Source organism: Paroedura picta, chromosome 3 (genome assembly GCF_049243985.1).
Source record: "Paroedura picta isolate Pp20150507F chromosome 3, Ppicta_v3.0, whole genome shotgun sequence".
In the NCBI taxonomy this organism is placed as follows: Eukaryota; Metazoa; Chordata; class Lepidosauria; order Squamata; family Gekkonidae; genus Paroedura; species Paroedura picta.
In genome coordinates this window covers 172,230,957-172,257,240 of record NC_135371.1, presented here as the reverse complement: position 1 = coordinate 172,257,240, position 26,284 = coordinate 172,230,957, and the positions used below count along the sequence as shown (strand labels likewise).

General features: G+C 51.7%; 1 protein-coding gene across 6 annotated transcripts; it reads left to right on the top strand.

The window, feature by feature from the left end:
• Positions 1-313: 313 nt before the first annotated feature.
• On the top strand, positions 314-23,199 carry TAFAZZIN (tafazzin, phospholipid-lysophospholipid transacylase). Of its 6 annotated transcripts, none has more exons than XM_077329634.1 (12): positions 515-530; positions 4,344-4,485; positions 11,015-11,378; positions 13,180-13,308; positions 13,669-13,714; positions 15,202-15,287; positions 16,965-17,045; positions 17,217-17,258; positions 18,086-18,148; positions 20,569-20,621; positions 20,784-20,861; positions 22,566-23,199. In XM_077329634.1, the coding sequence occupies exons 2-12, from the start codon at positions 4,378-4,380 to the stop codon at positions 22,665-22,667; spliced, it is 1,152 nt and encodes a 383-aa protein (XP_077185749.1). In that variant the 5' UTR covers positions 515-530; positions 4,344-4,377; the 3' UTR covers positions 22,668-23,199. The 6 variants fall into 6 exon arrangements, with proteins under 6 accessions (XP_077185752.1, XP_077185751.1, XP_077185749.1 ...); XM_077329638.1 differs by lacking the exons at positions 515-530; positions 4,344-4,485 and adding exons at positions 9,033-9,262; positions 9,863-9,938; XM_077329637.1 differs by lacking the exons at positions 515-530; positions 4,344-4,485 and adding an exon at positions 314-395.
• Positions 23,200-26,284: the final 3,085 nt, after the last annotated feature.

The following is a 26,284-nucleotide window of genomic DNA, read 5'->3' as shown; positions in this document are numbered from 1 at the left end:
GACTACAATTCCCATGAGCCCCTGCCAGCGGAATGCGGGCAAGGCTCATGGGAATTGTAGTCCATGGCATCTGGGGAGCCGCAGTTGGACTACCCCTGCTAAATGATTGTGGTTTAATTATTAAAGATTCGTGCCATCCTTAATCAGCACGCCTGGAGGTAAATCTGGGGTACAAATCTAAGCAAGGCTCCCCTCCCCCTTTCCCCGCTCTATGATCCGACCACGGCGGCGACCGCTCTAGCCGCCGCTCTTCTCTTGCCGCTCCTCCATTTAAAGTCGGGGATGCCGTAAAGCATGACGCTCCCGGGGAATACCCGTTTGCGACACTGCCGCGCGGCGGGGAAGGCCATGGCGCTTTACGGCCGGGTCTTTGATCTCGACGCAGGGAATCAAAGGTTGCAAAAAGTGGGGCCATTTCCGGGGGGATTGGGGGGGTAGTGGGGTCTTCCATTGGGACTGGGTGCAAAGGAGCTGGGCAGGTGCTGGAGGAGGAGGAGGAGGAGGAGGAGGAGGAAGGCAAAGGAGAAGTGGTGAGTGGATGCTGGGGGAGGGTCTGGGGGGCGCAGAGGGGAAAAGGGTTAGTGTGGGGAGGTGAGCAGTGGAGGAGGGGGCAGCTTAGAGTTGCAACGGAGCTTGCTTTGCGTGGCATGCACGGGCAGGAGCTGTCAGTTCTTGCAGCTGCCACATTTGGGTTGGGAAATTCCTGGAAATTTGGGGAGGGAGGGGCCTTCGGAGGGGCAGGGTTGGGGAGAGGAGAGTGCAGTGCCGTAGAGTCCAGCCTCCAGGGCAGCCAGTGCCCCCCCAAGCGAACTGGTCTGTGTATCCTAGAGATCAGGTGTGATGCCAGGGAAGTCCCAGGCACTCACTGGAAGTTGGCAACTGTATCCAGATCCAGGTTAGGAAAGTCTTAGAGATTTGGGGATGGGGCTTGGGAGTGTCCTCAGGGGGTCCAATGCAACAGAGTGCCCCCTCCCAAGCAGCCCTTTCCTCCAGGGGAGCTGATCTCTGCAGTCTGGAGAGGAGCTGGAATTCCAGGGGATCCCCAGGCCCCACCTGGAGGCTGGCATCCCTGACCCTCAGTGGGGTCCAAGGCCACAGAGTCCCCCCTCCCAAGCAGCCCTTTCCTCCAGGGGAACTGATCTCCACAGGCCGGAGATAAGCCAGCTTGATTTTCTTTGTTCTGTTTCCCTTCTCACATGTCTTCTGTTTCTTTGACTTCTGGACCTCATGCCCACCTGTAGGTTGGCATCCGTATGCATGAGCAAAGGAGGTGTCACTGATGGGCATGCCCCCACTTTCAAGAAGAAACCTGGTGACATTTTTGGGTGGAGTGATCGGAGGCTGGTTGATTGCTATAGAAGCAGGTCTGGCGAGATCTTGTGGGAACTCAGATGGGCAACTTGTTTGTTGGCTGCCTGGCCTGGTTTTTTCTCCCCAGTGGCTGACACCCAAATAACATTTAAGCCCTTGCTACTCACTCAGGGCCCCGGGAGCTGCAGGCGGTGCCTTCATGTGTCATCTGAGTTTCTGAGCAGCACCTCCCCTGTGTTTCAGTCCAGTGGGGCTTGCCCCAAGGAGCTTGCAATTGGCAGGTGGTTCGTACTTTGATACAGCCGCTGCTGGAGGGACAGGAGGATGGGTAGATGGGTGTGCCTCCCCCAGGTGCAGGCTTCGTACCAGGAATGGAAGTCAAGGGCCTCTTTGCCTCTCCCACAGCATTTTTTTAAAAAATTCAGCCTAATAAAGAGCTTTGGAGAATTTGAAATCTCACACGCTGTTTTGTATTGTTAGTTTGATTGACAAGCTCTCTCCCCGAAGGAGTCTCAAAGCGGCTTATAATCACCTTCCCTTTCCTCCCCCCACAACAGACACCCTGTGAGGTGGATGAGGCTGATATTACTGAAGAAGAAGAAGAAGACTTGGTTCTTATATGACGCTTTTCTCTACCTGAAGGAGTCTCAAAGCAGCTTACATTTGCCTTCCCTTCCTCTCCCTACAACAGACACCCTATGAGGTGGGTGAGGCTGATATTACTGAAGAAGAAGAAGAGTTGGTTCTTATATTCCGCTTTTCTCTACCCGAAGGAGTCTCAAAGTGGCTTCTATTCGCCTTCCCTTTCCTCTCCCCACAACAGGCACCCTGTGAGGTGGGTGAGGCTGAAAGAGCCCTGATATCACTGAAGATGAAGTGTTGGTTCTTATATGCCGCTTTTCTCTACCCGAAGGAGCCTCAAAGCAACTTACAATCACCTTGCCTTTCCGCATCCCACAACAGAGAGAGCCCTGATATTCCTGTTCGGTCAGAACAGCTTTATCAGTGCTGTGGCGAGCCCAAGGTCACCCAGCTGGCTGCATGTGGGGGAGCAGGGAATCAAACCCGGCTCGCCAGATTAAAAGTCGGCGCTCCTAACCACTACGCCAAATAATAAACTCCCACCCATTCGGAAAACCCTTCCAGGGCTGTCAGGAAACCCTGGGGTTTCACAAAACCCTAGTTGAGAAACCCTGATCTAGATGAAGAATGAATCAAACGTGTTGGCCGTTGGAGCAACAAGAAGAGAGAGCACGATGACCCATCTGCACCGATAATCTTTTATCAAACCAGTTATCTTCAATGTGTAAGATGCTCACGAGGCCTCAAGGGTGTCATTTGGTTGCTGTGTGCTGATTTAGCAGAAGGCAGGTTCGTGTGACCAGGCTGACCTCCTTCCCAGCATTGGTACGAGGAGACAGCGGAAAAGGGGATATTTTAAAAACATGCCATTTGTCAGTGTAGCGGGGAGCTCCCTCGTTGGCCTCACTTTGCCTAAGAATGTCTGCTGGAAGAGTTTAGATATGCAAGGGAGGGGCGAAGCATCACGTGCTTCAAGATTAAATAATTTTATTGATTATTTATTGATTATATTGATATTCCACCCTCCCCGAAGGCTCAGGGCAGTTTCCATAGAACGTAGAAACTACACAAGAAACAATCCATACATATAAATAACCATAAACTAGAACGTGTCCAGACTAGAACGTGTCCAGAGGAGGGCAACAAAGAGGGTGAGGGGTTTGGAGACCAAGACGTAGGAGGAAAGGTTGGGGGAGCTTGGTCTGTTTAGCCTGGAGAGGAGGCGACTGGGATAACCATCTTCAAGTATTGAAAAGGCTGCCATATAGAGGATTGTTTTCTCTTGTCCCGGAAGGACAGACCAGAACGAATGGGATGAAATTAGTACAAAAGAAATTCCATCTCAACCTCCGGAAAAAGTTCCTGACAGTTAGAGCAGTTCCTCAGTGGAACAGGCTTCCTCGGGAGGTGGTGGGTCCTCCAACTTTGGAGATTTTTAAACAGAGGCTGGATAGCTATGTGACAGAGAGGCTGATTCTGTGAAGGTTCAAGGGGGTGGCAGGTGAAAGTGGATGAGCGATTGGGATGTGAGTGCCCTGCATAGTGCAGGGGGTTGGACTAGATCACCCAGGAGGTCCCTTCCAACTCTATGATTCTATGATTCATAACATTAATACTAATAAGTGATAATTATAACAGTGGTAACAGTGCAAACAGGTCCAGGAGCAGAATGCATTGATGGATTTCTGGGAGGGAGGGAGGGAGCAGGGGCCCTGCAGATGTTGTTGGTTATGCCTGGTCTCAACCAAATGCCTGGCGGAAGAGCTCCCTTCTGTGGGCCCTGTAAAAAGAAGAGAAAGAACTTGGTAAAGAGGAGAGGGAGGGAGGTAGTCCTAACTGTCTAACTGACTAATTGCAGTTCTTCTGGAGGCAAGCAGGAGAAGATTAATTGCAAAAACCCAGGTTCTTAATCTAAATATTCTACCTACGCATCTCCCTCAAAGTCCCCTGTAGGGTATTCTTCCTGTGCCCTTGAATCTGGCATGCTACAGATCTTGCAGATGTGACAGTCCCCACCTGCTCCCCTCCTTTTTCTGCAGCCCCCTCTCCCCCCCCCATGCCTGTTGCTGTCCATTCCTAACTTGGTGTTGTCAATATCAGCATTACAACGTCTGTAATATTTTTATCCCATGCTCCTGACAAGGGAAATGTCCTTCCCTTCCCCCTTTGAGCCTTACAATGGTCCAGGGAGGTAAATCAGGCCAGGAGGCATGATTGTCTCCAGGTCACCTTGCTGAACACCTGGACAGAAAGGGGGCCGCTGCCCTACCCTGGTGTTGGGTTGCCTGGCTGCTTTGCATTTTTGGCTTTCGCAAGCAGCTCTGAGATCCCAGTGGAGAGGAGGAAAGAAGGCCACACAGACCAACAAACAAGTCGATATCTGATTTCCCCAAAGATCCCTCCCAACTGCTTCTCTCTTTCTCTCTCTCTTTCTCCCTCTCCCTCCCCAGTCCTGTTCCTGCTCATTCCACCTGTGAAGTTGTGATGATCCCACTGCAAGAACAAGGGAGCTCTGTGAGAGCTGGCGGGCAGAAATCCAGTGGATCTCTCGGATCCTGGGGCAAAACTCCCACCTTATCCCATCTGGCTCAGGTACCTTGACCTGGGACCCTGGCTCAGTGGCAGATCCTTTGCTTGGTAGGCAGAAAGTCCCAGGTTCAATCCCCGGCATCTCCAGTTAAAAGGACCAGGCAGGAGGGGATGGGGAAGACCTTGGCCCGAGACCCTGGCTCAGTGGCAGAGCCTCTGCTTGGCAGGCAGAAGGTCCCAGGTTCAATCCCCAGCATCTCCAGTTAAAAGGACCAGGCAGGGGGGGATGGGAAAGACCTTGGCCTGAGACCCTGGCTCAGTGGCAGAGCCTCTGCTGGGCAGGTAGAAGGTCCCAGGTTCAATCCTCGGCATCTCCAGTTAAAAGGACCAGGCAGGAGGGGATGGGGAAGACCTTGGCCTGAGACCCTGGCTCAGTGGCAGAGCCTCTGCTTGGCAGGCAGAAGGTCCCAGGTTCAATCCCTGGCATCTCCAGTTAGAAGGACCAGGCAGGAGGGGATGGGAAAGACCTTGGCCTGAGACCCTGGCTCAGTGGCAGAGCCTCTGCTTGGCAGGCAGAAGGTCCCAGGTTCAATCCCCGGCATCTCCAGTTAGAAGGACCAGGCAGGAGGGGATGGGAAAGACCTTGACCCGAGACCCTGGCTCAGTGGCAGAGCCTCTGCTTGGCAGGCAGAAGGTCCCAGGTTCAATCCCTGGCATCTCCAGTTAAAAGGACCAGGCAGGAGGGGATGGGGAAGACCTTGGCCTGAGACCCTGGCTCAGTGGCAGAGCCTCTGCTTGGCAGGCAGAAGGTCCCAGGTTCAATCCCCGGCATCTCCAGTTAAAAGGACCAGGCAGGAGGGGATGGGAAAGACCTTGGCCTGAGACCCTGGCTCAGTGGCAGAGCCTCTGCTTGGCAACCAGAAGGTCCCCGGTTCAATCCCCGGCATCTCCAGTTAAAAGGACCAGGCAGGAGGGGATGGGAAAGACCTTGGCCTGAGACCCTGGCTCAGTGGCAGAGCCTCTGCTTGGCAACCAGAAGGTCCCCGGTTCAATCCCCGGCATCTCCAGTTAAAAGGACCAGGCAGGAGGGGATGGGAAAGACCTTGGCCTGAGACCCTGGCTCAGTGGCAGAGCCTCTGCTTGGCAGGCAGAAGGTCCCTGGTTCAATCCCCGGCATCTCCAGTTAAAAGGACCAGGCAGGAGGGGATGGGAGAGACCTTGGCCTGAGACCCTGGCTCAGTGGCAGAGCCTCTGCTTGGCAGGCAGGAGGTCCCAGGTTCACACCATCAGCTGCGTGATTCTTAAGAACACAAAAAGAGCCTTGGATCAGACAAGTAATCCATCTGTTTGGTGGCCAACCAGCTCCTGTGGAGGACAAAGAACAGGGCAGAGAGGCTGAGGCCTTCACAAGAACCTCAGAAGAGCCCTGCTGGATCAGACCAGGGTCCACCTAGTCCAGCATCCTGCCTCACCCAGTGGTCAGTCATTTCCCCTACCAGCAATAGGGCAGAGAGGCCAAAGTCGTCCTCTGGTATTGCCTCCTGTCTCTGGGATTCAGAGGTTTACTGCCTCTGAATTTGGAGTTTCTCCTCAGTAACCATGGCTTGTAGCCACTGATAGACTGATCCTCTGTGAATCCATCTAATCTGCTTTTGTTTTTTATTCCTGTGACCCTTACTACATCCTCTGGCACCAAATTCCACATTTTAATTAATGTCTCTGTATACCAGTGTTTCCCCCTTCAAGGATCGCTGCCTTGTTGTGGCAAGGGGGCTTGCGTAGCTCAGTGAAGCTATGAGCTATGCCGTGCAGGGCCACCCAAGACGGACAGGTCATAGCTGAGAGCTCTGACAAAAGGTGATCCACTGGAGAAGGCAATGGCAAACCACTCCAGTATCTTTGCCATGAAAACTCTATGGACAGTTCCAATAGGCATAACGATATGATGCCGGAAGATGAGCCCCTCAGGTCGGAAGGTGTCCAATATGCTACTGGGGATGAGCAGACGGCTAGTACGAGTAGCGCCAGAATGAATGAAGCGGCTGGGCCAAAGCCGAAAGGACGCTCAGTTGTGGAAGTAACTGGTGGCGAAAAGACAGTCCGATGCTGTAAAGATTTTTATTCCATAGGAACCTGGAACGTCAGATCCATGAATCAAGGCAAGCTGGACGTGGTTAAACAAGAAATGAGAAGACTGAACATCGACATTTTAGGAATCAGTGAACTAAAATGGACAGGAATGGGTGAATTTAATTCAGATGACCATCAGGTATACTACTGTGGACAAGAATCTCGCAGAAGAAATGGAGTAGCCTTCATAATCAATAAGAGAGTAGGAAAAGCAGTCTTGGGATACAATCCCCAAAATGACAGAATGATCTCAGTTCGAATCCAAGGCAAACCATTCAACATCACAGTGATCCAGGTCTATGCCCCAACCACTGCTGCTGAAGAGGATGAAGTTGATCAGTTCTATGAAGCCCTACAACACCTTATAGAAGCAACGCCAAAAAATGATGTGCTTATCATCATGGGGGATTGGAATGCTAAAGTAGGAAGCCAAAAGATAACTGGGATAACAGGCAAGTTTGGCCTTGGAGTACAAAATGAAGCAGGGCACAGGCTGGTAGAATTTTGTCAAGAGAATACAATGGTCATAGCAAACACTCTTTTCCAACAACCCAAGAGACGACTCTACACATGGACATCACCAGACGGTCAACACAGAAATCAGATTGACTATGTACTCTGCAGCCAAAGATGGAAAAGTTCTATACAGGCAATAAAAACAAGACCAGGAGCTGATTGTGGTTCAGATCATGAGCTTCTTGTTGCAAAATTTAGGCTTAAATTGAAGAAAGTAGGGAAAAGCACTAGGCCACTCAGGTACGAACTAAATCGTATCCCCGACGAATATACAGTAGAGGTGACAAATAGATTTAAGGAATTAGATCTGATAGACAGAGTGCCTGAAGAACTATGGACGGAGGTTCGCGACATTGTACAAGAGGTAGCAACTAAAACCATCCCAAAGAAAAAGAAATGCAAGAAATCAAAATGGCTGTCTGAGGAAGCTTTACAAATAGCTAAGGAGAGAAGGGAAGTGAAAGGCAAGGGAGAAAGAGAAAGATACACCCAATTGAATGCAGAATTCCAGAGGAAAGCTAGAAGAGATAAGAATGCCTTCTTAAATGAACAGTGCAAACAAATAGAAGAAAACAATAGAATGGGGAGGACCAGAGATCTTTTCAAGAAAATTGGAGATATGAAGAGAACATTTCATGCAAAGATGGGTATGATAAGGGACCAAAATGGTAGGGACCTCACAGAAGCAGAAGAGATTAAGCAAAGGTGGCAAAATTATACAGAAGAACTATACAAGAGCGAGCTTAACATCCCTGATGACCACAGTGGGGTAGTTACTGACCTGGAGCCAGACATCCTGGAATGTGAAGTCAAATGGGCCTTAGGAAGTCTGAGCAACAATAAAGCTAGTGGTGGTGACAGCATTCCAGTTGAACTATTCAAAATCTTAAAGGACGATGCAGTAAAAGTGCTACACTCAATATGCCAGCAAATTTGGAAAACTCAGCAATGGCCACAGGATTGGAAAAGGTCAGTTTACATTCCAATCCCAAAGAAGGGCAATGCCAAAGAATGTTCAAACTACCGCACCATTGCACTAATTTCTCATGCTAGCAAAGTTATGCTCAAAATCCTACAAGCTAGGCTCCAGCAATATGTGGACCGAGAACTTCCAGAAGTACAGGCAGGATTTCGAAGAGGTAGAGGAACTAGAGATCAAATTGCCAACATACGCTGGATCATGGAAAAAGCTAGGGAGTTCCAGAAGAACATCTACTTCTGCTTCATTGACTATGCTAAAGCATTTGATTGTGTGGAGCACAACAAATTGTGGCAAGTTCTTAAAGAGATGGGAATACCAGAGCATCTTATTTGTCTCTTGAGAAATTTATATGCAGGTCAAGAAGCAACAGTGAGAACTGAACATGGAATCACGGATTGGTTCAAAATTGAGAAAGGAGTACGTCAAGGCTGTATACTGTCGCCTTGCCTATTTAACTTGTATGCGGAGCACATCATGAGAAAGGCGGGATTAGAGGAGTCACAAATTGGGATCAAGATTGCAGGGAGAAATATCAACAACCTCAGATATGCAGATGATACCACTCTAATGGCAGAAAGTGAAGAGGAACTAAAGAGCCTGTTGATGCGGGTGAAGGAGGAGAGTGCAAAAGTTGGCTTGAAACTCAACATCAAGAAAACAAAGATCATGGCAGCCGGCCCTCTCAATTCCTGGCAAATAGATGGGGAAGAAATGGAGATAGTGACAGATTTTATTTTCCTCGGCTCCAAGATCACTGCAGATGGGGACTGCAGCAAAGAAATTAAAAGACGCTTGCTCCTAGGGAGGAAAGCTATGGCAAATCTAGACAGCATCCTAAAAAGCAGAGACATCACCCTACCAACAAAAGTGCGTTTAGTCAAAGCTATGGTATTCCCAGTTGCAATGTATGGCTGCGAAAGTTGGACCATAAGGAAGGCCGAGCGTCAAAGAATTGAGGCTTTTGAACTCTGGTGCTGGAGAAGACTCTTGCGAGTCCCTTGGACTGCAAGGCGAACAAACCGGTCAGTCCTAGAGGAGATCAGCCCTGACTGCTCTTTAGAAGGCCAGATCCTGAAGATGAAACTCAAATACTTTGGCCACCTCATGAGAAGGAAGGGCTCCCTGGAGAAGAGCCTAATGCTGGGAGTGATCGAGGGCAAAAGAAGAAGGGGACGACAGAGAATGAGGTGGATGGATGGAGTCACTGAAGCAGTAGGTGCAAACTTAAAAGGACTCCAGGGAATGGTAGAGGACAGGAAGGCCTGGAGGATCATTGTCCATGGGGTCGCGATGGGTCGGACACGACTTCGCACATAACAACAACAACAATACCAGTGTTTCCTTTTGCCCTTCCTAAACCTACTGCCCATCAGCTTCATTGGATTGCCTCGAGTTCCAGTCTTTTGGGAGAGGGAGAAAAAATTTCCATTGGTCCACTCCTTCCACCCCAGGCATAATTTCATAAACCTCTACCACATCCCCACTCAGTAACCTCCTCTCTAGAATGAAAAGTCCCCGATGCTTCAGCCTCTCCTCATACGGAAGGTTCTCCTTAGCTTGATGTCATAGTTAAGAGCACTTTTGATCCTCCACTCCTTCACATGCAGCCAGCTGGTTGTCCTCGGGCCAGTCCCAGTTCTCTCAGAGCTCTCCCTGCAGAGCAGTTCTCTTCGAGCTCTCTGCCACACTTATCATGCAGGGTGTCTGTTGTGGGAAGGTGGGGAGAAGGGTTTTGCAAGCCACTTGGGGGCTCCTTCAGTTATAAGGGGGGATTTTTTAAAAAAGCTCTTCTTCACCTCTTTTTACCTGGAGATGCCAAGGACTGAACCTGTGACTTTCTGCTTGCCAAGCGGACACTCTTCCACTGAGCCACAGGCCCTTCCCAAAGGTAAAGTAATCCGAACAATCTGGGAACAATAAGCATTGTCTAGCCTAAAGCCAGGGAGTCAGAGGATTGGCGTCAGGTGGATAGATGCATTCCACGGATTGGGCCCACTAGCAAGAGCTAACGTCTCCCGAGCACTTCGGTAAGAATCAGAAGAGTTTCTGGAGAAGCTGACAATACGAAACCCGCATTTTGCTCCTGGCCGAGTTGGCCCCGGGCGTCCCAGGTAGGCAGCCAGTACGTGAGATACTGCTCTAGCGGTGAGCGGTTCCCTGTACATGGACAGAAGGTGCGTGTAGACCGGGATGGCCAAACAGTGGCTCTCCAGATGTTCGTGGACTACAGTTCCCATGAGCCCCTAGGGGCTTATGGGAATTGTGGTTCACAGACATCTGGAGAGGTACAGTTTGCCCGCCCCTGGACTAGGCTAAGCCACATCAGAGGCACATGGAGCACGGAGGTTGGGTAGAAAGACATGTGGCCCAGTTGGGTTGACCTGCCCCCTCACGCTTGTGAAAGTCGTCTCTCAAGGGCTGTGGCTCAGCCGGACTGTGCTTTACCTTCCTGAAAGCAAAACAAACGGATTGGGGAGACCGAAGTGTATTGGTCATAGGTTTTTTCCCTTACCTGGGAGTGGAATTTTGACAGGGTCACAGCCGGTACCATCGGCCTATTGTACGTGGGTCTTAGATCTGTCCCTTCTTCCCTAGCCAGGCCACAGAGTCCCCCCTCCCAAGCAGCCCTTTTCTCCAGGGGAACTGAGCTCTGCAGCCTGGAGAGGAGCTGGAATTCCAGGGGATCCCCAGGCCCCACCTGGAGGCTGGCATCCCTGACCCTCAGTGGGGTCCGAGGCCACAGAGTCCCCCCTCCCAAGCAGCCCTTTCCTCCATGGGAACTGAGCTCTGCAGTCTGGAGGATCTCCATGTCCCCCCAGGAGGCTGGCATCCGTGTTGTGTATGTCTGTAACATAATTTCCCCCCTGTCTTGTGCTGAATTTGGATGTCATTTCCCCATTGTGGAGAAGAGCGATTTCTGTCCGGGGGCCTCCTAACCCCCTGACCTTTCCCCCCTCTTTGTAGGTCAGAGCCACTCCTGAAGAGGAGGCCCGGCGGCCCGCCTTGGGTGCGAGGGCCGCCCTTGGGTGGAGGCGTGCCGGAGGGGCGTGGTGGTGCCAGCCGCAAGTCGGAGCAGCGCTGTTGGCACGAGGGAGTGGCCGGGAGCCGGGCGTTGCAAGGAACGTGGCAGATGCAGAAGGCGTCAGTCGATCTGGGGTTTTGTTTGGGGCTGGAGCAGCCGGCACCGTTTGCCTCCGGAGGACGGCCGGGGATGGGAAGATGCCCCTGGAGGTGAAGTGGCCCTTCCCACGGGCCCCGAGCCTGCCCTGGAACTTGGCCAGCAGGCTGGTCATGGGCTTGGTGGGCTCCTACAGCTGCTTCTGGACCAGTGAGTACCTCTCCTCTCTGCTGCCCGTGTGAATGGCACCCCGGGTCTTCTGGGGTCTTCTGGGGGGGGGCAGGGAGACAGGGGGACGGACCATAGAGCCACGTGTGGAAGCCAGAATGGGACAAGAGAGTCTGTGCTTTCCAGAGCCCAGCGTGCCTGGAGGAATATCTCCTGCTTCCTTTGTGCCAAGTTAAAGAATTGGGAGTGGGTTGTGTGAGGAGATGCTGTGGCTCAGTGGCAGAGTCCCTGCTTAGCACACAGAAGGTCCCAGGTTCAGTTCCCCGACATTTCCCGTTGTTTATTTGTTTTTTTATATTTCATTACATTTATATACTGCTTTCCCCTGGGCTCAGGGCTATTAAGAGGATCAGGCAGGAGGGGATGGGAGAGACCGTGTCCTGAGACCCTGGCTCAGTGGCAAAGCCTCTGCTTGGCAGGCAGAAGGTCCCAGGTTCAATCCCCAGCATCTCCAGTTAGAAGGACCAGGCAGGAGGGGATGGGAAAGACCTCGGCCTGAGACCCTGGCTCAGTGGCAGAGCCTCTGCTTGGCAGGCAGAAGGTCCCAGGTTCAATCCCCAACAGCATCTCCAGTTAGAAGGACCAGGCAGGAGGGGATGGGAGAGACCTTGGCCTGAGACCCTGGCTCAGTGGCAGAGCCTCTGCTTGGCAGGCAGGAGGTCCCAGGTTCAATCCCTGGTATCTCCTCCAGTTAAAAGGACCAGGCAGGAGGGGATGGGAAAGACCTTGGCCTGAGACCCTGGCTCAGTGGCAGAGCCTCTGCTTGGCAGGCAGAAGGTCCCAGGTTCAATCCCCAACAGCATCTCCAGTTAGAAGGACCAGGCAGGAGGGGATGGGAGAGACCTTGGCCTGAGACCCTGGCTCAGTGGTAGAGCCTCTGCTTGGCAGGCAGGAGGTCCCAGGTTCAATCCCTGGTATCTCCTCCAGTTAAAAGGACCAGGCAGGAGGGGATGGGAAAGACCTTGGCCTGAGACCCTGGCTCAGTGGCAGAGCCTCTGCTTGGCAGGCAGAAGGTCCCAGGTTCAATCCCTGGTATCTCCAGGTAAAATGACCAGTGTTAGTTTTATTCATAATCTGTATATTTTTAAAAATGCCTCCTTTTATCCCCGTCTTCTGTCCCCTCCTGCCAGCCATTTTTGTGGTGTCCATGAACTCCACAAGGTGTGGGGGGGCGGTGGCCTTTGGCAAAGTGCCCCTCCCCTCTCTCTCTTTCTCAACCCTTGTGATGCAGTGATAATTATACTGTCCTACCTTGCCGAGCTGTTGTATGGGTGGCAACAAAGCCAATGACTGCGAAGCGCTCTGAATGCTCAAGTAGATTATTATGATTCTACTTCAAGTCTTGGCCGGAAGGAACAGAACCATGCGTGAGACCAGGGGCACCTTTAAGACCCCCAAATTCTTATTCAAGGGGCAAGCGTTTGTACATACACAGACTTCCTCAGATACAATAGCTTGGGAGTTACCAGTTATATCGATAAGGAAGGGTAAGCTGTAAATTATCATACAGCATAATGAAGATGCTTAACAGATTCAAGGACCAAACAGGAGTAACAAGCTTAGTTCATAAGGATACCATTTGTTTGGGTTATATTCTGGGAGGGGTCAGCAACAACAATAGCACCTTTATTTTTATAACCTGCCCTTCCCTGCTGGCTCAGGGCGGCTGACAACAGAAAATATAGTGTAGTAGCTAGGAGCATGGACTTGATTCCGCGTTTCCCCATGCATCTGCCTCTCGCGATCCACTGACTTCTCTTCTTGTCACCCTCCCTCCCTCCAGGGTACATGAACCAGCTGAACGTCCATAACGAAGAAGTCCTCTACGAGCTCATAGAGAAGCGCCAGGCGGGGACCCCCCTCCTCACGGTCTGCAACCACCAGTCCTGCATGGATGACCCCCACCTCTGGGGTATGACCCTGGGAGGGAAGTGCTGCCACCTGGTGGATAGGGAAGACATTGCACCCGCCTATTCTTTCCAGAGGCTGGACCAGGGTAGTCAAACTGCGGCCCTCCAGATGTCCATGGACTACAATTCCCATGAGCCCCTGGGGCTCATGGGAATTGTAGTCCATGGACATCTAGAGGGCCGCAGTTTGACTACCCCTGGGCTGGACTAATGGTCTGTTGGTGGGGATTTCTCGTGACTTTCTGGAGAGTCTGGCTGGGGAAAGCAAACCTTGAGCCCGATCGAAGTATGAAGCAGTGTCTTGAAGCGTGACCGGCAGATCGCTTGCGCTGTGTGTTCACGCGCTTGTGTCTCCCCTGCAGGGATTCTGAAATTGCGGCATGTCTGGAATGTGCAGAAGATGCGCTGGTGAGTGTGCAAGAGAGCGCTGCCCGTGGGGGAATCATGTCAATCGGTTTGTGAAAGCGTTTAGCTCCCCGTGCCAGTTTGCCGCCTTGAAATAAAACGGCGTTGCATTTAAAGTGCATTGGATTTGATGCACTTTGTTTATTGCGTTAGTATTGCAGATCCACGAAGGAGGCGAGAGGTGGAGAAATGGAGGCTTACAGCGATAAATTGGAATGTTTTTAAAAATTCTAACCTTTCTATTTGTTTTAATGCTGTTACCTGCCTTGAACGTTGGAAGACGGAGATATAAATAAAGAATTTATTATTGTTCTTGTTCTTGTTCTTGTTCTTCTTCTTGTTCTTGTTCTTCTTCTTCTTCTTCTTCTTCTTCTTCTTCTTCTTCTTCTTCTTCTTCTTCTTATTATTATTATTATTATTATTATTATTATTATTATTATTATTATTATTATTTGATTTATTTCCTGCCACTCCCTAACAGGCTTGTGGCAGGTCACAATGTCTTAAAAATGCCCCATTAAAACTCCCATTAAAAGACTTCAAAATGCCCCCAACATGGCGGAAAACCCCACTAGTAGAGGGATGGAAAAAGAGGTCCAACAATGTTCACTTCAAATAATAATAATAATAATTACTGTTCATGTGGACATGAGTGGTATACTTATAACCCTGGCTTTCTCAACCAGGGCTTTGTGAAACCCTGGGGTTTCTTGACAGCCCTGGAAGGGTTTCCTGAATGGGTCGGGTTTTAATTGATTTTTGATATATATTTTAAACGTGTTGGGTGATATGACCATATGTGGTCATATTAACCTGCACCCCCTCCCCAAATAGCCACTGATAGGCCAGGAGGGGGTGGGAAGTGAGGGGTCCCAGATGGGCGTGTCCACAGCTATGCTTCCCCAACCATATTCTGCCCGTAAGACTCCAAGCCTGACCAGGTGGGGGCCGAAAGTGGTTTCAAGTTGCAGGTGACTTAAGGCCACCCCCTGGGCTTCCAAGGCAAGAGTCATTGAGGTGTGGCTTTGTCCTTACCTGCCTCTGCGTAGCCACCCTGGATTTCCTCAGTGGTCTCCCAACCATGTACCAACCAGGGTTGCCCCTGCTTAACTTCCAAGATCTGACAAAATGGGGCTGGCCTAGGTCCCTGGCTGCCCTCCCACCGGCTGATTCCCCAAGAGCAGGGGTAGTCAAACTGCGGCCCTCCAGATGTCCATGGACTACAATTCCCAGGAGCCCCTGCCAGAGAACGCTGGCAGGGGCTCCTGGGAATTGTAGTCCATGGACATCTGGAGGGCCGCAGTTTGACTACCCCTGCACAAGAGGAAGAGATTAATTTATCTCGCCATCCTCGGTCTCCGAGAGATTGTCCCACTCATTCTCTTTGGGCACAGGAAGCAGAACTGGAATCTGGGACTTGGCTGTTCAGGTCAGTCCAAAGTGGCAGCTATTCCACACGGTGGTTTTTAACCCTGTCTCTGCTCTCCCAGGACCCCAGCTGCTGCCGACATCTGCTTCACCCAGGAGCTGCATTCGCGTTTCTTCAGCCTCGGGCAGTGTGTTCCTGTCTGTCGTGGTGAGTGTCTCCTTCGATGGGACGGGGAAGGGATGCTTGGGGGATACTGAATCTGGCAAATCATTCCAGCCCAGGCCTGAGTGGCTGTGTTTGGGGAGGGGACCTGAAGAGATAAAATTCATAGAATCAGAGTTGGAAGGGACCTCCTGGGTCATCTAGTCCAACCCCCTGCACTATGCAGGACACTCACATCCCTCTCGCTCATCCACTGTCACCTGCCACCCCCTTGAGCCTTCACAGAATCAGCCTCTCTGTCAGATGGCTCTCCAGCCTCTGTTTAGAAATCTCCAAAGATGGAGAACCCACCACCTCCCGAGGAAGCCGGTTCCACTGAGGAACCGCTCTGTCAGGAACTTCTTCCGGAGGTTGAGACGGAATTTCTTTTGAATTAATTTCATCCCATTGGTTCTGGTCTGTCGCTCTGGGGCAAGAGAGAACAACTCTTCTCCATCCTCTATGGCAGTGGTCCCCAACCTTTTTATCACCGGGGACCACTCAACGCCGGGAACCACTCACTGGGGACCACTCAACGCCTTTTACTGAGGCCCGGTGGGAGGGATAGTTTACTCCTCTACTCTCAACCACTGCCCTAACGCTCTCTGATCGCTATGGTAATGTTTAAACATCCCTTCAAAATAAGATACAGACATGCCACAACAATGAACACAAGGAACATTTTATTTTCATGGAAATTTTAACTCATGAGAATGACAAATCAATGGGAACCCTGAGCTTGTTTCTCTGCAACGAGATAGTCCCATCTGGGAGTGATGGGAGACAAGGACACCCGAAGTGTGTTGTAAAGGGCCGGGGGGGATGAAGTAAAGGGCTGGGGGGGGGAGAGAAGGTGTCCGTCGCGGCCCACCTCCAATTAGTTGAAGGACCACATGTGGTCCGTGGCCCACAGGTTGGGGATCGCTACTCTATGGCACCCTTTTAAATACTTGGTTAAGATGGTTATCAGATCCCCTCTCAGTCGTCTCCTCTCCAGGCTAAACAGACCCATCTCCCCCAACCTTTCTTCATGCATCTCGGTCTCCAAACCCCTCACCCTTTTTGTTGCCCTCCTCTGGACACGCTCCAGTTTGTCTCCATCCCTCTTCAACTGGGGTGCCCAAAACTGACCACAGGACTCCAAGTGAGGCCGAACCAGAGCAGAGTAAAGTGGGACCATCACCTCCTGTGATCACTGGATCTTTGGTAGCGTCCTGGAATGTCCTCAAGTTATCTTCTCAGGTTGACAGTTCTGGTCATGACAGAAGAAAACCAGAACCTGACATGGTTCCTAACATGGGGTAGTTCCTCAGTGGAACAGGCTTCCTCGGGAGGTGGTGGGTTCTCCATCTTTGGAGATTTCTAAACAGAGGCTGGAGAGCCATCTGACGGAGAGGCTGATTCTGTGAAGGCTCAAGGGGATGGCAGGTGACAGTGGATGAGCGATCGGGATGTGAGTGTCCTGCATAGTGCAGGGGGTTGGACTAGATGACCCAGGGGATCCCTTCCAACTCTATGATTCTATGGGAGTACTCCAAGACTGCAGACAGGGGTCTCCGGTTCCCATCTTGCCATCCCTGGTGGGGAAGCCCTGCTGGACGGGGGATGTCGGGGAGTGGGGATCCCAACAGCTCTCCCCGCGTGTGGGAAGGCCCTGCTGTGAACTCGTGTATTTTCCCGCAGGAGACGGCGTCTACCAGAAAGGCATGGATTACATCCTTGAGAAACTCAACCAGGGGGATTGGGTCCACGTGTTCCCCGAAGGTAGCAATGCTTGGGAACAGTGCTCTCAGGCCGCGGGGGGTGGGAAGGGGACAGGGCCCTGGAGCCATACAGTGTGGGCCCTGCCGTTCTTCAGGGGTGGCCATCCGGTTCAGCGGGCAGGTTGACCGGTTCCTCTCGCCACCTGCATTCTTCTCTGTCTTCTTTTTCCAGGGAAAGTGAACATGACCCAGGAATTCATGCGCTTCAAATGGGGTAGGTACCGTTTGAGGGCGAAAAGAGCATCGCGGGCCAGTCTGGCTCCTCCAGTTCCTTTCCCCTGTTTGGTGTCATGGTTAAGAACGGCAGCTTCTCAACTGGCAAGCTGGGCCTGATTCCCCTCTCCTCCACATGGAGCCAGCTGGGTGACCAGCTGGGCTAGTCACAGTCCTGATAGATCTGTTCTCACAGAGCAGTCCTGTCAGAGCTCTCTCAGCCCCACCTCTCTCACAGGGCGTCTGTTGCAGGGAGAGGAAAGGGAAGGCGATTGGAAGCCGCTTTGAGACTCCTTCACGCAGTGAAAATTGGGGTATAAAACCCAACTCTTACCTTTCTCAGCCATTTTGAGACTCCTTTGAGTAGAGAAAAGCGGCATATAAGAACCAACTCCTTATTGTTCAGTAATCTCAGGGCTCTCTCAGCCTCCCCTCCCTCACAGGGTGTCTGTTGTGGGGAGAGGAAAGGGAAGGCGATTGGAAGCCGCTTTGAGACTCCTTCAGGCAGTAAAAAGTGGGGTATAAAAACCAACTCTTACATAAGCCATTTTGAGACTCCTTCGGGTAGTGAAAAGCCACAACAGTGGGCTAGTCACAGTCCTGATAGATCTGCTCACAGAGCAGTCCTGTCAGAGTTCCCTCAGTGCCACGTCCCTCACAGGGTTATGGTGGGGAGAGGAAGGGAAGGCGATTGTAAGCCACTTTGAGATTCCTTCGGGCAGTGAAAAGTGGGGCGTAGAAACCCAACTTTTACCTTTCTAAGCCGCTTTGAGACACCGGGCAACGAAAAGCCGTGTATAAAAGCCGTGTATCTTCTTTTTCTTCTAGGTATCGGGCGCCTCCTGGCCGAATGCAGCCTTAACCCCATTATCCTTCCGCTTTGGCATGTAGGTGAGACCCAAAGCGGGGCAGAGGAACCAAATCAGGGGAGGGGCAGAGAAAGGAGCCGTCTCAGTAAAGGAGGGTTGTTGGGTGCGCAGAAGGGGCGGGGCTCCGTTCTTCCGGTCCTTGAACAGGAGGGTCACGCTTAGGGAAAAGGCTCTGTGCCATTGGTGCTGCTAGGGAAGGTGATGGCCGGAGAAACCGGCAAAGGAGGCTGATGCTGTTTCTGTAAGGAACTTACCATGGTTTTATTGCTTGCCAGAAGTCCTACGGCGCAGCGGTTAAGAGCGTTGGTCCAATATAGGGGTCCCCAACACGGGTCCCCTCTGATACTCTCCCCGCTGCCCATCAAGTGTTTTTAGAAAGTAGGAGGGGCTTTGACCCAGCGAGGCTCCTGATTGGCCATCAGAGATTTGATTGGCTGTGCAGACGTTTAGAAACTTGGTTTGCAGCAGCTTCCACCTCAGCCCAAGGGTCATCACCTGGTGCCTGGAGGTAAGCGGTGGCAGCCATTTTGGGTCTGGCTCCACCTCCCACAGCGGCCGCTTTGTGACGGCCATTTTGTGGCAGTGCTCACCGTGCTGGGCCACAGTTCCAAAGGCACCCACGGGCCTCCCGGTCAGAATCCACCAATTTGGCCATCTTTACGATCCCCCCTTTCTCCATGACAGAAGCAGGCAATTAGTTCCGATTACTTCCGATTTAGCATCATAGAGTCGAAAGGGATCCCCCAGGGTCCCCTAGTCCAGCCCCCTGCAGAATGCAGGACACTCACAACCACATTGACCCCAATTCCATGCCCAGATGATGCCCCCTCCAAAACCCAGAATCCATATCTAGTACGTATACCATTTTCATATGTTAACGTATTTATTTTAAATCTCTAGTTTGTATACTATTTTATGTTTTTCTCCTATCGGAATCTGCCCTGAGTCTTCCAAGATAGGGTGGAAAAATAAATTTGACTATAATAATAACTGGAGATACCGGGGACCTTCTGCCTGCCAAGCAGAGGCTCTGCCACTGAGCCAGGGTCTTTTTAACTGGAGATGCCAGGGATTGAACGTGGGACCTTCTGCCTGCCAAGCAGAGGCTCTGCCACTGAGCCAGGGTCTCAGGCCAAGGACTTTCCCATCCCCTCCTGCCTGGTCCTTCTAACTGGAGATGCTGGGGATTGAGCCTGGGACCTTCTGCCTGCCAAGCAGAGGCTCTGCCACTGAGCCAGGGTCTCAGGCCAAGGACTTTCCCATCCCCTCCTGCCTGGTCCTTCTAACTGGAGATGCTGGGGATTGAGCCTGGGACCTTCTGCCTGCCAAGCAGAGGCTCTGCCACTGAGCCAGGGTCTCAGGCCAAGGTCTTCCCCATCCCCTCCTGCCTGGTCCTTTTAACTGGAGATGCCACTGGGGATTGAACCTGGGACCTCCTGCCTGCCAAGCAGAGGCTCTGCCACTGAGCCAGGGTCTCAGGCCAAGGTCTTCCCCATCTCCTCCTGCCTGGTCCTTTTAAGTGGAGATGCCGGGGATTGAACCTGGGACCTTCTGCCTGCCCAGCAGAGGCTCTGCCACTGAGCCGGGGTCTCAGGCCAAGGTCTTTCCCATCCCCTCCTGCCTGGTCCTTCTAACTGGAGATGCCGGGGATTGAACCTGGGACCTCCTGCCTGCCAAGCAGAGGTTCTACCACTGAGCCAGGGTCTCAGGCCAAGGTCTTTCCCCTCCCCTCCTGCCTGGTCCTTTTCACTGGAGATGCTGGGGATTGAGCCTGGGACCTTCTGCCTGCCAAGCAGAGGCTCTGCCACTGAGCCAGGGTCTCAGGCCAAGGTCTTCCCCATCCCCTCCTGCCTGGTCCTTTTAACTGGAGATGCCACTGGGGATTGAACCTGGGACCTCCTGCCTGCCAAGCAGAGGCTCTGCCACTGAGCCAGGGTCTCAGGCCAAGGTCTTCCCCATCTCCTCCTGCCTGGTCCTTTTAAGTGGAGATGCCGGGGATTGAACCTGGGACCTTCTGCCTGCCCAGCAGAGGCTCTGCCACTGAGCCGGGGTCTCAGGCCAAGGTCTTTCCCATCCCCTCCTGCCTGGTCCTTCTAACTGGAGATGCCGGGGATTGAACCTGGGACCTCCTGCCTGCCAAGCAGAGGTTCTACCACTGAGCCAGGGTCTCAGGCCAAGGTCTTTCCCCTCCCCTCCTGCCTGGTCCTTTCAACTGGAGATGCCGGGGATTGAACCTGGGACCTTCTGCCTGCCAAGCAGAGGCTCTGCCACTGAGCCAACACCCGTCCCCTTGGCTCCCCTTGAAGCCCTTCCCCAAATTCCACCTCCCCCATGCAAACTCCTCTGGAGACACACAGGAATCCCATCCCACGGCAGATCTGGCCTTCCAGGTTGGCACCCAACGAGTCAGAGCTGACCGCCACTTTCTCCCTGTTGCCCTAGGAATGAATGACGTTCTCCCCAATGCGCCTCCTTATGTGCCTCGCACCGGGCAGGTAAGCGTCCCAAATGAAGCCGCCACCGGCTTTCCTGGTGGGCTGGGGGGAAGCAGCGAAGTCATTCTGAGGGTCAGGGGGTGGTGGTGGAAATTTTGGTGGAGACAAAGGAAGAGCTTCCAGCCCCTCCAATCCGTCGTCATGCGTTTGTCGCCATCACAGAAAATCACCGTGCTCATCGGCAAGCCGTTCAGCGCTCGGACCTTACTGGAGCGACTGCATGCAGAGAACAAATCGACCGTGAGTATGGTGGGGACACGCTCAAGGTTTTTAAATCGGTTACCCAGCTCAAGGGATGACTCTGCTCAGTTGTGGGAACCGGAAGGCCTGTTGAGCCGAACGCAGAGCAACAGATGCGGGACCTCCCCTTTTCAGTCCTGGCCCCGACCTGGTGGAATGACCTCCCGGAGGAGCTGTGAGCCCTGCAGGAGCTTTCAGCATACTGCAGGGCCTGCAAAAGAGAGTTCTTCCGCCAGGTTTACGGTTGAGGCCGGGCGGCCAGGTAGATCGGGGCCCCACCTATAGAAGCAGCAGTGGCGGATTCCACCTGCGTCCTCTTCCACCCTTTTCCCTCTAAGAAGAAGAAGAAGTAGAAGAAGAAGAGTTGGTTCTTATATGCCGCTTTTCCCTACCCGAAGGAGGCTCAAAGCGGCTTACAGTCGCCTTCCCATTCCTCTCCCCACAACAGACACCCTGTGGGGTGGGTGAGGCTGAGAGAGCCCTGATATCACTGCCCGGTCAGAACAGTTTTATCAGTGCCGTGGCGAGCCCAAGGTCACCCAGCTGTGGCTGCATGTGGGGAGCGCAGAATCGAACCTGGCATACCAGATTAGAAGTCCGCACTCCTAACCGCTACACCAAACTGGCTCTAAGACGATACTGGGGATATTGTTAGGGCTGGGGCGAGTTGCCACTGTGTCTTATGGGATTTTATGAATGTAATATTGCTTTATGTCTGATTATAAGGGGATTTTATTGTTTTTTTTATTCGGATGATTGTAACCCACCACGAGCCTTCGGGGAAAAAATTAAAACAAATGACCTGCAGAGCTGCTAAATCAGCTCCAAGAGAGGTTTTGATTTAGACACCACGTTAAGATTTATGCTAGGCTGGGGTCCCCAATCTTTTTCTGAGCCTGTGGGCAATGTTGGAATTCTGACGGGGTTGTGGGCACAGGGGCGAAATGGCGGCCACAAAATGGCTGTCACCAGAGACGGACAGAGACAAGGGAATCAATCAGAAATAGTCTTTGCAAGGCCAGGAACTATCGGACAGGTTGCTTCCACGCAGCCACCCCCTTGTTTCCTGCCTTTACACATTGGGCTAAACACCTGCCGGGAAACCTCAGTCCTGCTCCTGCAAAAGCTCATCCTCATCTCTGTTATGTGGAGCCTGTGCCGTGCTGCCAATCTGGCACTGCTCCTTCTGTCTTGCAGCTCCCTCCTCTTCCTTCCTTCTAGAAGAAGAAGAAGAAGAAGAGTTGGTTCTTATATGCCGCTTTTCCCTACCCGAAGGAGGCTCAAAGCGGTTTACAGTTGCCTTCCCAATCCTCTCCCCAAAACAGACACCCTGTGAGGTGGGTGAGGCTGAGAGAGCCCTGATATTCCTGCTCAGTCAGAACAGTTTTATCAGTGCCGTGGTGAGCCCAAGGTCACCCAGCTGGCTGCATGTGGGGGAGTGCAGAATCGAACCTGGCATGCCAGATTAGAAGTCCGCACTCCTAACCACTACACCAAACTGGCTCTCTATACTGTTCTCACGTCTCTGGTGACAAGGGGAGGCGAATGAGCCGGCAGGGGGCGCTGTGCTGCCCACTCAGGGCTGGGTGGGTAGGAGACCATTGTGAACTGGAAGCAAAGGAGAACTCCTGGAACCCAAGGCCTGCCGGAGCCCAGAACACCGTGGCGGAGAGCTCCATCGGCCACGGCTCCTTCTCGTTGCAGGTGGAGATGCGCAAAGCACTGACGGACTTCATCCAGGAGGAGATCCAGGCGCTGAAAGAGCAGGCCGAACGCCTGCACCAGACCTTCAAGCTCCAGAGCTAGCGATGGGGCCGGGAGGAATCGCGCTCACTCGAGACACGGCAGCAAGGGGTCCACGCCGGGAACGCTTCTCCCCTTCGGCCACGAGCAGGACCTCCCCGTTTCGGCACTCGGGCCGGCCCGCCAGTGGTCTGGCACTGCATGCGGAGGCTTGGAAAAGGGCTCCCCGGGCAGCTTCTGGAAACCCCCCCTCCCTTGTCGTCTCTCTTTTGTGCCTCTTCAGGTTGAACTCAGAACTGTGACTCTGTGTGCCATTCCCGGTTGCCAAAATCAGTGGTGCTGCGAGGGGGGCGGGGTGTCTCCTCTTGTGTTAGTGGAACCAGGTACACAAGTAGGAGCTTTTAGGGGGTGGGGGGTAAACTCAGGCTTTCCCTCCCCCCTCGCTGCGATCGATCTTCTCTTCCCCGGCCTCTGTTGGTCGATGGGCGCTGGGAGGGTAGATGGCCTCCGGTGACGCCTCCCTGCCCTGGAGAAGACGGGCCCAGAGGTTCTTTTTAGATTCCGGATCTTTTTGCCAGTAAACAATTCCAAACCATTCTGCTGCGGGCTCTGCTGGTTTGTGTGGGGATGGGGCGGACCGGGGCTGGAGGCGTCTTTCCGCAGTTGCGTTGGGCTGAGGAGCAGAGGGGTGGCGCTGTCCTCGTGACGGAAGGGACACCTCCGCTTCCGTGTTCGGCTGATGGGTCCCGCCTACGCCCACAGTGGAGACCCCTGTGGCTCCCAAATTGGCCAGGCCCTTTTCTTCACCCCTCTGCAGGGCAGGCTGCAAGAAAAGTTTCCCATGTACAAGGTTGCCTTTAACACTCTGGCGGAACAGCCCCTGTGTCACCTGGGTGCCCTGTCCCGCCATGCTCTCCAATGTCTCTGGGTACCAGTGCGCATCCAAGGCATGCCACCCACCGACCGCAGTGTCCACCTTCTGCAGCCCCCCAAGTGAGGACTCCATTGACGTTGATGTTATCAGTCCACACACAGGAAGACCCTCGTCTCTGTGCCCAATCACCTCTCTTTCTCCTCCCACTACCCAGGTCAAATGAGCTTTTCCTGACAACTCCAGGGAAAGACCTCTTCAGGGTTTTCATCCCCCCGAAACCTCTGTTTCCTGCTAGGTGTCACCTGTCTACCTGCGAAGGTGTGTCCAGCAGCCCTGGCCATCCCTCTGCATCTAGGCAGGCCTACTTTTTGAAGAAGAAGAGCTGGAGTTTTGGACCCCAGCTTGATGTAGTCGTTAGGAGTGCGGACTTCTAATCTGCCGAGCCGGGTTTGGATCTGCGCTCCCCCACATGCAACCAGCTGGGTGACCTTGGGCTCGCCACGGTACTGATAGAACTGTTCTGACCGAGCAGGAATCTCAGGGCTCTCTCAGCCTCACCCACCCCACAGGGTGTCTGTTGTGAGGAGAGAAAAGGGAAGGCGACTGTAAGCCACTTGGGTAGAGAAAAGCGGCATATAAGAACTAACTCTTCTTCTTCTTCAGTGATATCAGGGCTCTCTCAGCCTCCCCTCCCTCACAGGGTGTCTGTTGTGGGGAGAGGATTGTAAACCACTTTCAGACTCCTTCGGGTAGAGAAAAGCGGCATAGAAGAACCAGCTCTTCTTTTTACTACCCAAAAGAAATCTCAAAAGATTCTTATGATCGCTTACCTTCCCTCTCCCCACCACAGACACCCTATGAGGTAGGTGAGACTGAGAGAGCTACGAGAGAACTGGGACTGGCTCAAGGTCACCCAGCTGGCTGCATGTGGAGGAGGAGGAGCAGCAGGGAACTGAACCCTGTTCTCCTGCCGCTCTTTACCACGACTCTTGCATTTTTAACAGCTTGGTCGGTGAGGCTGGTGAGCAACTGACTCTCCCCCAAGAGAGAAAAACTTATTTAAAACTCAAGGGGAAAAGTTTTGCTCCCTTCAGACCTCCAAAGAAAAATGCGGTTCTCCACAAACACCGAGAGGGAGGGGGAGAGGGTGGGGTGAGTTGACATGTGAGTCTTGTGATGTTGGTTTTCCAGAATTGTGATGCTTGAAAACCATCGCTCTCCCAGCCGGCCTCCTTCCCTTAGGTCACAAGTTTCAGGAAGAATGTTTAGTTGTGATCACCCTGACCTTCTCTGATTCAGAGGAACAGGAAACAGGAGGATAAAAAGAGGTACATCCCACACTGAGCAACTGATGTGAAAAAGAGAGTCACCTAATAAAGAAAGAAGAATGGGCCGATTGTTTTAATGCATCTGTTAAAGAACACATGTGACCGTAATTGTAGAGGGAAAAATACTCAGCCAAAGATTTTAGAACCCACCAGTTGAAAACCAGAAACCTCAAAGAAGAACATACGTCTCCTCTGCGCAGGTCTGGATTGTGTGGCATCTGGGGATGGATTTTTGGAGGCTCCTGGTTCCTTTTCCTCTTTAGGAGACCCAAGAGGGGGACCCCTGAGGACTTGGGGGGATTTTCCCCCCTAGTTTCTACATTCCAGGAAGCAAAGAGTTTGAGAAGGATAAACATTAGGGTCATAAAAATATAGGAAATACACACAGTATTGCACGGTGCTAAAGGTCCATGAAAACAATGCATTAAAATCTCAGGAAATGTACAAGAATGCTATGCAGGACACAAAATAGACCCCGAGAACAAAATGACCTGTAGGGAAATGGCCTGATGTGTTTCGATTCATTTGGATCACAATCTCAATCCCAGAGTCCTGCATGTTTTAAATTCCATTTATTCCCCCAAAGTTATCAATCCATTACTCACAAAAGAAAAGTTTCTGGTTTCGTTTGAATATTAGATTAATGCAAGAACTTTTCCTTTTAAAAAAATTGTAGCATATAAAGGAACAGAACATATTTGTATGTTTCTCTGGACCAAATATAGGATGAGCTCTATCTTGCCAGACTTTATCTCACTGGGTTGTGTCCACTACCAGTCTGGCAAACTCTGCACCTCAGGTTCTGTGTCCTTTTGCAGCCAAGACTCACTATTTTTATTTTTATTTTTATTTTTATTTTTATTTTTATTTTTATTTTTATTTTTATTTTTATTTTTATTTTTATTTTTATTTTTATTTTTATTTTTATTTTTATTTTTATTTTTATTTTTATTTTTATTTTTATTTTTATTTTTATTTTTATTTTTATTTTTATTTTTATTTTTATTTTTATTTTTATTTTTATTTTTATTTTTATTTTTATTTTTATTTTTATTTATTACCCACCACTCTTGGCAAGCCAGCTCGTGGTGGGTTACAAGATTTAAAAAAACAGAACAATGAAGCCCCTATAACCCCCCCCATAAAAACAACAACCAATAGAAAAAGCTCAACGGCAGAAAAACTATCCTTTCCCATAATGGAACGCCTGCCACCAGGCGGCAGAGGGTTATGCCAACAACATCCTCAAGATGGTCAAAGGATGATATGCTACCTGAGGGTGGGGAATCAGATCTTCCTCCAGCACTGGCCTCAACCATAGACAGGTCCTCCAGCACCAGACGCTGGTCTTGCAGAGCACAGATCTCTTTGAACACATTTCTTGACAGAGATTAGACAGCTTATTCACATGCTCATCTTCTGACATTGTATATTCCAATAAATGCCAACAAGGCCCTTTGGTTCACTAAATAGGGCAA

What these genes read in the sequence shown, in the direction of transcription:
- TAFAZZIN (XM_077329633.1), top strand. Translation starts at nt 9,128, where the DNA reads ATGAAACTCAAATACTTTGGCCACCTCATGAGAAGGAAGGGCTCCCTG. An exon ending in CTACAGCTGCTTCTGGACCA is followed by an intron (nt 11,379 to 13,179) that starts GTGAGTACCTCT and finishes CCCTCCCTCCAG; the next exon opens with GGTACATGAACCAGCTGAAC. An exon ending in GTGTGTTCCTGTCTGTCGTG is followed by an intron (nt 15,288 to 16,964) that starts GTGAGTGTCTCC and finishes ATTTTCCCGCAG; the next exon opens with GAGACGGCGTCTACCAGAAA.